This window comes from Lutjanus erythropterus, chromosome 13 (genome assembly GCF_056507025.1).
Source record: "Lutjanus erythropterus isolate fLutEry1 chromosome 13, fLutEry1.hap2, whole genome shotgun sequence".
NCBI lineage: Eukaryota > Metazoa > Chordata > Actinopteri > Lutjaniformes > Lutjanidae > Lutjanus > Lutjanus erythropterus.
The window spans coordinates 39,561,416-39,571,313 of NC_139329.1; the positions used below are offsets into that span (position 1 = coordinate 39,561,416).

The following is a 9,898-nucleotide window of genomic DNA, read 5'->3' on the forward strand; positions in this document are numbered from 1 at the left end:
AATTAGCCTGACAAATATATTTGACGCTAATTTTGTGTCATATAACACTAAAGTCCAATCAGAAAATTCTGACACAAAACAAAGAAAAGTGAGAATAATCTTCAGATTTCCAGCAGATTTTTCTCTGCTGTCTGTTTCCAGATTAACTCACTGTGTTAATAATAAAGAAAACATCTGCAAAGTTCATAATTTAAAGAAACACAAAAGGAGTTCTTGTTTTATTTTCAATATGAATCTTCTTTATTCTTAATCGTGTCTTTAGACAAAATGTTTCTTAGGAACGAAGACACACACACGGCAGCTCACAGCTGCTGACGATGTGAGAAAACGTCCTCAGACTGAAGATTAACCACACTTCAGGATCGATTTTCTTTTTTTGGACGTTTTCTTACACCATCGGTTCTTCAGCTACAAAAACACACAACTTGACTCACACCTGTGATGCTGCAGCAGGAGGTTCTGCTGGTGTTCAGTCAGCGTCTGACTGATGGAGAACAGAGAACCGTTCTGTTTGTCCTCTCAGGCAGCACGGAGGCACTTTGGCTGAATTCTGACTCTTGTTAACAGTTTCTCTGATTCATCCCGGAAGTATCTCTAACCTGAACAGGAACTTCCTGAGGGAGGGACACAGTCTGGGAGGAGGCGCTGCCTGCGAGGCTGAACTCGGGGCAGGAAAGTTCCACATTGGTTCTGATCAGAGGGGTCAGTAGTTGGTCCTCAGTCGGCGGTTCTCCTCTCGCAGCTTCTCGATCTCCTCCAGCAGAACCTCGTTCACGGAGCATTTCTCGATCAGACCGTGGATCTCGTTCTGAAACAGAAAATAAACTCAGTGTGTTTACAGGATTTTACTAAAAGAGTCTCCACAGATTTTTAAACTGTCCGACTCATGATGGACAGTAAAACGTCATGAACGTGTGTGACGGTTCGTACCAGCTGGATGTAAAACTGTCGGACCATCTCCACCTGCAGGTTGAGGATGTCTTTGTGACAGGCGTCCCTGAAGACGAGGAGACACATAGGGACCGTTAGCGTCCTGCACAGACTTTCGTACTGATCACATCGTGGCAGCAGCCTTTAACAGAAAGTCGTGGACCCACCTGAAGTCCTCCAGAGTCTCATGGATCAAGTTCTGGATCAAGTGGATCTGCAGGGAGGTGAAAGGAGCGGCTCCGGCCTGTCCCGCCACGTCCGCAATGTTCTGGGACAGAGACGAGGACACTGCTGCAGACAGAGCTGGACCTGAAGGTGCAGACGGGGCTGTTAGAGAGCAGAGACACTTCCTGTTAGGCCTCTCACCAAAACACAATCATTTAAATCAATAAAATCATTTCTAAATCAATCAAGTACAGACAGAAGGCTGCGTCTGTATCCGTACATCAGTTCCTCCAGGATCACAACAGTTCATGGAAATTCAACCAATCCCTGTGAAATCTGTGTGACCTTGCAATTTCGTCTACTACTTTTTTTTGCAAATCTGACCAATCACTGTAGCTTCCTGACAGTTCCACCAATCACAGCAGTTCTCCTGCAAACAACAGTCAGGACAGAGTCCAGGTTGGAACAAGTTGTCTTTGATCTTTAATGAATTATACAAAATATCACAAATTTCTTTTGCAATTCTCTCTTGGTCCTGCATGCATCGCATTGTTTTTTTTAGAAAAGCTGTCGTTAAAGCATTTTAGGCCGCAACAATCCCAAAAAAGGCCTGAGAAATCCTGGAGCGACTGGTTTATCCAACGTTTACTCTACCTGCCGTGGTGGGTGGAGCTCCCTGGACTGGCGAGTCGTAGCTCAGCTGAGCTTGAATCCCATTGGCTCTCCTGAGGCTGGGTTCTGGAGTGAAGAAGGGCAGGGCTGGCTGACTGTGATTGGTCTGCTGGGCTGATGTGGGCGTGGTCTGACCGTCCGCCTCCAGGCTGGAGCTGCTGGCCTTGTCAGACTGTCACACAGACATGACATTCATGTGTTATAACCTCTCTACGATCTGAGATGAACTTGTTATGATTTAATGTCTAAAACAGAGATGGAGGTCAGAGGTCGGCACCTTTCTGAAGTCACATGGTTCAGCTGCTGCTGCTGCTGCAGAGACCGGCTCCTCCTCTCTGATTGGTGGAGGGTTCTGGAAGATGGACAGCGGGCTGTAGCACCGCCCTGCAGAGCCCATCAGAGGCGTTCCCAGGGGCGTCTTACGGAGCGAGTTGGCACCTGAATGAGAGTCTGAGACATAACGATTCCCCTGTTAATGAAAACATGTGGATCACAGCTGATTTCTTCACGTTCCCCGTGTTAGAACACGTCTCAGACAGTTTAATGTAAAATATAAAGATGAATCCAGTGACTGCTTTGTGTGTCTCCTCACCAGTAGAAACCAGTAAAGTCTGACCTTCTCTGACTGGGGAGAAAATGTCCAGACTGGCCCGACCTACGACCTGCTGACCCTCCCCTTCTCTGGACAGCATCTCCAGGCTGGTTACTATGGAAACACAGCATCAGTGTTAGTCCAGAGGAAGAAGAAGCAGCAGCAGCATCATTCGAAGCAGCTTCACAGTGACTTCCTGTTGTACCGTGTGTTCTTCCAAACGGCGTGTCTCCAGTCGTCCCCTGGGTCCTAGAGTCTGGGCAAAGGGACAGAAAGAAGACGTTACACTGTGATTAAGGTATGGCTGCAGCAAGGCTCAATGATTCTGAAAAAAAACCCATATAACTGCAATTATTTTTATTGAGATTGCAATTATGATATTAGACATAATGATAATTATTACTTCATTATTCATATTTTCATTGAAAACCTTTTGTGCTGATCTACACCAAACGATGTACAACAACTACTTTGATGATCAATTAATCAGTTTGGATCTTTTTTTTTTTTCAAACAGTGGAAGTAAAAGGTGACCAGCAGTGTTTTGTGGACTAAAAAACTAAACCCAACCTTCAATCAGCACGAGGGTGAGCAGGTAATTCCTGAATTTTCATTTCTGTGTGAACTATTCCTTTAAGTTACTCTTAAACTACAATAAAAAGGACTGAAAATTAATTTAGAATGGCAGCGGCTTCCTGTTCTGTGTTCTGAGTTTAGGAGGTTGTGGGACTTTACATTTAAATCATGGCAGTGGAGGCAGCATCAGAAATGTTTTGAGGAGACAGTGAAGGCAGCATCAGAAATGTTTTGTGGAGACAGTGAAGGCAGCATCAGAAATGTTTTACAGAGGCAGTGAAGGCAGCATCAGAAATGTTTTACAGAGGCAGTGAAGGCAGCATCAGAAATGTTTTGAGGAGACAGTGAAGGCAGCACTGACCTTCCCGAACAGGAGAGAAGACGTCCAGGCTGTTTCGTCCGACGCTGCTGAACTTCTCCACAGCGGGCAGCTGCTCCGCCCCCTGCTGGCCTTCAGCCTCCCGGGACGTCACCTCTGCACCGACGCCCCCTGCTGGACACAACACTCAGTCATACTGTACAGAACATTAATGTATTATTAACTGTCAAGAAGTGGTGGACAAACTACAAGACAGGGTGACGAAGATACAGCTGCAACAACTTATCAATTATTACACTGATCAATCAGTTTGAGTCATTCAAACAAAATCGATCCAAATTCTCTGATTTCAGTTTCTTAAATGTAAATATTTTCTGTTTTCTTTCCTCCTCTCTGACAGTAAACTGATAATCTTTGAGTTTGTGGACAAAACAAGACATTTGAGGACGACATCTTGGACTCTGATCAACATTTTCTGACATTTTATGGACCAAACAACTAATTGATTAGTAAAGAAACTAATCCACAGATTGATCAACAAGTTGCACCCACAGTGTGAATGAAAAAATATTCAGTTAACAAAAGATATAATACAGAAAAGCAGAACATAATGAACAAGGTGCAAACTTTCTTTCAACTATTGATTGATTCGGTGTGCTGTAACCAATGAGATGAACCGACCTGTACTGGTCATCTGCCTGTGGGGGGCGGGGCCTGTGCTGGGGGCGGAGTCTTGCTGGCTGTTTGACAGTTTGGTCGAGGATCTCTTGGTGCTGGCGATCTTTGTGGGGCCCAGTTTACTGGACTGTAGGAGAACAGAGAGATGTGTTGAGAAGCATTTTGATGGATTGGTTTCTTTTTTTACTTTAAAAAGGGACAATTCACCCCGAAATCTAAAATAAATATTTCTCCTCCGGCCTGTCTTGGCTGTAGTTTATCCATCTAAATCGTTCTGGGTGTGAGTGTGCCAGAATTAATCAATTATTAATTGAGAAAATGATTGATAATATGTCTTTAATATCATTTTGTCCTTCTTCCTCTGTAAAGCAGGATTGCTGACTCTCAGTGTGTTTGGACCTTGTGTCTGCTGCTGTTGCTCTGGAAACGCAGACAGGTGACCGAGGTCTTGTGTGCCACAGTGATCCTGGTGGGGGCGCTGGAGTTCCTCAGGTCGTACTGGTAGATCTTCCCCTGAGTGGATCCCACTACCAGACCGGTTCCGTCCAGAGTGAAGTCCACTGAGGTCAGAGGACTGTCCACACGGATGGACCTCAGGACACTGAAGACACATGAGAAATAAATCTGATTGATTTAGATATTTTCCTGTTACTTTCAACGTACTCATTTAGAAAATAAAATAATTATTACATTAATCACAAACTATTTTGATAATTAATTAATTAGAAAAAATCAGATTTTAGGTGGCAACAATCCCAAAAACAGCCCTTAAAATCTTGGAGGGACTGTATAAAGAAGAAAAGTTAATTATCTCAACAAAACATTATTTTTTAAAAATTAAATAATAAAGGAAGACTTGGGCTCAAAACTCAAAAATCTATGTATCTAAGTAAGTTGCCTTTTCTCAACTTTTGTTGTTTTTACAGTGTAGAACATTTTAATTTACTTCATAAATGAGATAAAATAAGAACATTTAGGTGGAATTAACAGACTCATGTTTTTTCCTCTAATCAGTTAAATAATCTACTCATTTTAACTGATTTAGAAAAGCTGCACTTCAGATATAAATATTACATTGTGACCCAAACAAAATCAGCCCAGTCTTTGGGAATGACTGCTACAAACAACTATAGAAACATACAGCAGAAAGAGGTTTCACTACATTAAAACTTCTCTGTGAGTCAGTAAAATAATTATCTACACCCTCCTGGCTCCTGTCGTCTGTCAGTGCACCTAAAGCTACGAACACTTATTTTCTGTAGGCGGTAACTTAATTAACATCACAGCAGTGTGACGTCACTCTTACATCTTGCTGGCCGTGTCGTAGCAGACGATCTTCTTGTCCAGACCGACGCTGACCACCAGCAGCTCGCTGGTGGGAGAGAAGGCCAGGCCGGAGCCCGGGGCTTTGTGGGCGCCGTCAAACACGTGCAGCTCCTTCTGGGTGTTGGAGTCCCACAGGACCACGGTGCCGCTGTCAGACAGGCTGCCCATCAGGGAGCGCTTCAGCATGGACAGCCTCAGGTCATGGATGGGCTGCAGATAAAACAAGAGCTCTGTTAGTCTACATGGATAAAAAACAAAACAAAAAAAAAAGCAGGAGATTCATCTTCACTGGTGCTTTCAGGAAGTCAAACAAACTGACTCCCAGCCTGGGAACCAGATGAGTCTGGCAGATATATCTGCTCCCACCTGCCATGCAGACAGATTTCAACCCGTCCTGGATCTGCTCAGTAGTTGGGCTTGTTGGAGTTGGATTTTACTGATACCAATGCCATTATCGATTCTGCTTATCGATCCCATTCTTTATCAATTCCTTTATCGGTTACATGAGTGAAATGTAGTAGTGAAATGTACGGGGACCAAAAATACACACATACATGTGAGTTTAATTAGCGCAGGAATCTATGGGGGAATTGAAACTATAATTTCTTGATGATAATGATGGAATTGTAATTTTAGAACCGGTTCTAAAGTGGAACCAGGTCTCTATGTCCATCCCTGGTAGGTCTGCACTGTTAAAGAATGATGATGTAAAAAGCATCATTATCTCCAACATCGCAAATCATATCACAATTGAAATATCAGTCAAAATAATTATAATTAGATTTTTTTTCTAAACTGATCAGTTCTTTGGCCTTAATAATTATTAATATCACCCAATAAAACACAGCAGCAGTCGGGTTGGAAACCCACATTTCTCCTTCTTACAGTTAGTGTTGCCTGAATTATGAACAATGTTTTAACAGTCGCTGAAGTTACATCTTCATTTCTCAGGATAGAAAATGTCTCATTTTCCGGGAAATACTGATGAGCAGAGTCAGGATCTAAAAAATAATCTATTGAACAAATATAAAATTGAATGATTAATAGATTAATAGTCTAGCCATTTTCATTAACTGTGCAGCGCTCGTATCAAACATATCTAAACATAAGCAGACTGTCTGACCTGGTTGGTGCCGTGGCCGAAGGCTTTGCTGGACAGGTTGGTGGTCAAACTGTGAAGGACCAGATCCCCACTGGTGGACCCGGAGGCGACGTAGCTGTCATTGGCATTAAAGGACACGCAGGTGACCTCTTCTTTATGGTCCTGAGAGACAGGAGGAGACAGAAACATCAAGTATTATGTCCAGGCTGTGGGACGTCCTGACACCTCAGCCAGCAACAGAAAACACACAACATGTTTTCCTACAGTACATGTTGGATTTTCTAACTTGTAAAATGTTCATTGTGTGTAAACTCTGTCAGGTCTCTTACCTTGAGGGAGCGGTGAAGTCTCTTGGTCTTCAGGTCCCAGATGTGAACGCAGTGATCCAGACCTCCACTGACCAGAAACTGAGACGACGAACTCAGACACACACGCGTTTGTTTTTTCTGAACAGATTATTAGAAAGAGGCGTCGTTAGTGAGGGTGAGAAATAAAAACTCCTGCCTGCTGACTGCAGGTGAGGGTCTACAGACGCTGGTAAACACTTGAACCACAGCACAAGCAGAAAAACATCTACTGCAGTGACGATGAGGAAACTTTGAATTGGTCATGAAAACAACAACAGGAGCTTCACTCACCCCGTCGGCCAGTTCCACCACTGGAACTGGAGTCGATTTGAGGCTGGAAACCACCAGTTTGTCTCCGCTGCTGCTGGCACTCACCAGGTACTGGTCTGACAGAACTGGTCAAGGCTACTTCATCTGTCACTCCTCAAACATTTCTTAACATCCATTACCAGTTTACGCTGGCTTTACTGAGGCTTCACAGCTGGATTCTGCTGTTTTGAGGCACGTTATGGGAAGTCTTTGCCTGTTTGGAGTCTAAATTATCTCCCAAACATTCTGTTTGATTTGGTAGCAGCTGACATGGAGCTGTGCGACAGTAAATTATTGTCAAAATCGGAGTTTCTGAAGGTTTAACAAGTTTAATTTATGTCCTTCTAAAGACAAAAAAGTACAAAATACCACATCTGCTTTTAATGTTAAATCCAAACATTGTCAGGAGGTGTGACTGAAAAATCAACCTGTTGATCCATTTACTAGGTTATACTACTGAAGTGTTTAAGTGTCATTACACTGGGTCTCATTATTATTATTAAAACACATCCATGACATCAGGATACTGTTGGAGCTCCAGCAGGCCTGTGCCACAGGGTGGCTGATGCTGTGTGGGTTAAACTGCTCCAGCGGCGCCATGGAAACCGCATCCCAGATCTTCACACAGTCTCCTGTCGACACAAGGCGGGTCACCTCCTCCATGACGACACCTGGAGACACACACATCGGCGTTCAAATTCAAATAATTAATTGTTTAGTTGGTTTACTTAAAAAGTACTTATCATCAGGAACCTTTTCAATCACTTAGCAAAGAAAAAATCTAGTTGTTTTCTTTTGATGTTTTCATCATCACTGAAAACACAAAAGGTCACTTAGACTTCAGGCTTCATTCTGTCTGCACAGATTAAAACCGTGGATAACGGAAGTAATAACCAATAAGTTTAATTGACTGTGGCAGCTCAGTTAGTTTACTACTGACACTCAAGTTTCTAATAAAGTACAAACTATCAGGACTGCAAACAGCTGGATAAACTTTTAAAGTTTCAACAAAAAAAGCTCACTCTGTGCTTCTTTCACTCAAATACAGCACCTTAATTAACTCGCTAACAGCTAGCTCAGCTAACCAACTGCAGATGGACGGACGTGTCTAGAGGGAACCCTTGATTTGAGAGACTCTCGCGAGATGTGGACGCTTTCTTTCTTCGTTGTATAAATTAAAAATGATTAATAGAACAATAACGCAGTGAGTAGGTTCTAAGAAGGTTGAAGGACACAAAACATCCGTTTTAAGATAAACAAACATCAGGGTTTGGGTCAAAACGATCAGTCACGCGAGATCTTTCGCGGGTGTGGGGTGACCATCTTGACACGACCCAGTTAGTGCTAACATTAGCTGCTACAGCAGACAAACTGAGCCACAGCGGGTTTTTAAAGTTACCAAACAACCATAAGATCAGATTCAACAACACGAAACAGGCAGAAACTCATCAAAATGGTTCAAATATTCAAAGCTTGTCTGTAAAACGTGTCAAACTCACCCTGAAAGATAAATTAATAACTGTCAAGTTGTTGAAGCTGTTTTGTTTGGTGATCCGCCTGCAGCCAATAAAAAACCGCCACTACGAAGAACAGCGAGGGACAAAAAGATGAGTAAAGTCAAACTTAACTTAAGTTACTGCATTGCACTGCAATAGATTTTTGAGTTTGAGTCCCACTCAGATTCTTAAGGTTTTGAAAAGTTTTACCAGCTATGACTCGTTTGAGATAATTAACCTTTCTTCTTTGGATAAATTTAAATCTTATTTTAGAAACAACAATTAAGTTATACATACATATATATATATATATATATATATATATATATATATATATATATATATATATATATATATATATATATATATATATGTGTGTATATGTATGTATATATATATATATATATATATATATATATATATATATATATATACATACATATATATATCAGAGTACATTCATTGAAGTCAAAGTGAACTATGGTTAAAATTTTCATATTTTTTATTAAAATATTAAAAATTTATTAGAAAAATATGAATATATATATATATATATATATACATAATCAGAGTACATTCATTGAAGTCAAAGTGAACTATGGTTAAAATTTTCATATTTTTTATTAAAACATTTAATGTTCAAGTTTATCTAATGAAGAAAAATAAATTATCTAAACTAAAGACTATAGGTCAGCAAAACCTTTTAAAGTTTATCTCAAAGCTCAAGGGTTTAAGTTGGGCTCAAAACTCAAACATCTATTGCCATACGTTGCCTTGAAATGCTGAGTTGTCTCACCTGTTATTTATTTATTTATTAATTTGCAGTGTAAATTGTTTCTTTTGATCTTTAACTGTAAAAATATGTAGCATATACACCAAAAAATAAGCTCACTATGGATACCAAGTAAAAAAAAGAAAAAAGAAAAGTCTTCAGGGGAAAAAAGGAGTATTTTTGAAGTTTCTTTTTTTTTCCTTTTTCTTTTTTCTTTTTCTTTTTCTTTCTTTCTTTCTTTTTTTTTTTTTTTTTTTTTTTTTTTTTTTGCCAAAAATGCCCCTTTTCCTGTTATATCTTTAGGTTCGGCCCCAAACTGAGCAATTTTTTTTTTTTTTTGGAACAAGTGTTAAGTTTCACATATCACCTGGGCTACTATACCAGTACACCAGAAGAGGGCAGCATTACGAGTCTATCAGAATAGCAGACGTAGAAGAAGAAGATCTCCCGCCCCATCCGCTGTTCTTTTTAAACCAAGGCGGGAGACTTCACTTCATTCACTCTGGTCGGTCTAGTTGGTGTAGAAACATCATTAAACTTCACAGGTCGCTGCCAAAATGGTGAGGACTAAAGCCGACAGTGTCCCCGGAACATACAGAAAAGGTACAGTAACA

At 41.0% G+C, this 9,898-nt stretch overlaps 2 protein-coding genes across 4 annotated transcripts in view; one reads left to right on the top strand and one right to left on the bottom strand.

Moving 5' to 3' along the window:
• Positions 1-228: 228 nt before the first annotated feature.
• Positions 229-8,607, bottom strand: nedd1 (NEDD1 gamma-tubulin ring complex targeting factor). 3 transcript variants are annotated; one of them, XM_084734811.1, is made up of 16 exons: positions 8,516-8,607; positions 7,544-7,687; positions 6,999-7,093; positions 6,690-6,806; positions 6,382-6,522; positions 5,239-5,468; positions 4,332-4,533; positions 3,936-4,059; positions 3,297-3,425; positions 2,565-2,615; positions 2,360-2,473; positions 2,045-2,217; positions 1,750-1,939; positions 1,098-1,257; positions 931-997; positions 229-808 (listed from the first exon to the last, which is right to left on the bottom strand). In XM_084734811.1, exons 2-16 carry the CDS (start codon positions 7,677-7,679, stop codon positions 704-706), a joined length of 2,034 nt encoding a protein of 677 aa, XP_084590937.1. In that variant the 5' UTR covers positions 7,680-7,687; positions 8,516-8,607; the 3' UTR covers positions 229-703. The 3 variants fall into 3 exon arrangements, with proteins under 3 accessions (XP_084590937.1, XP_084590939.1, XP_084590936.1); XM_084734813.1 differs by having other exon boundaries at positions 2,384-2,473; positions 3,297-3,428; XM_084734810.1 differs by having other exon boundaries at positions 3,297-3,428.
• A 1,121-nt stretch (positions 8,608-9,728) lies between these two features.
• The window catches only part of pclaf (PCNA clamp associated factor), a 5,057-nt gene continuing 4,887 nt past the window's right edge, over positions 9,729-9,898 (top strand). The window contains exon 1 of the mRNA XM_084734099.1: positions 9,729-9,887. Within this exon, the coding sequence (XP_084590225.1) occupies positions 9,842-9,887 (46 nt within the window). The 5' untranslated portion in view covers positions 9,729-9,841. The remainder of the gene's footprint in view (positions 9,888-9,898) is intronic.

Excerpts from the sequence above, each read along its gene's own strand:
- nedd1 (XM_084734810.1), bottom strand. The coding sequence starts at position 7,679 with ATGGAGGAGGTGACCCGCCTTGTGTCGACAGGAGACTGTGTGAAGATC. Across the intron at positions 6,523-6,689 it reads GACTTCACCGCTCCCTCAAG|GACCATAAAGAAGAGGTCAC; the intron begins GTAAGAGACCTG and ends CCTGTCTCTCAG. Across the intron at positions 1,258-1,749 it reads AGCTCCACCCACCACGGCAG|CCCCGTCTGCACCTTCAGGT; the intron begins GTAGAGTAAACG and ends GCTCTCTAACAG.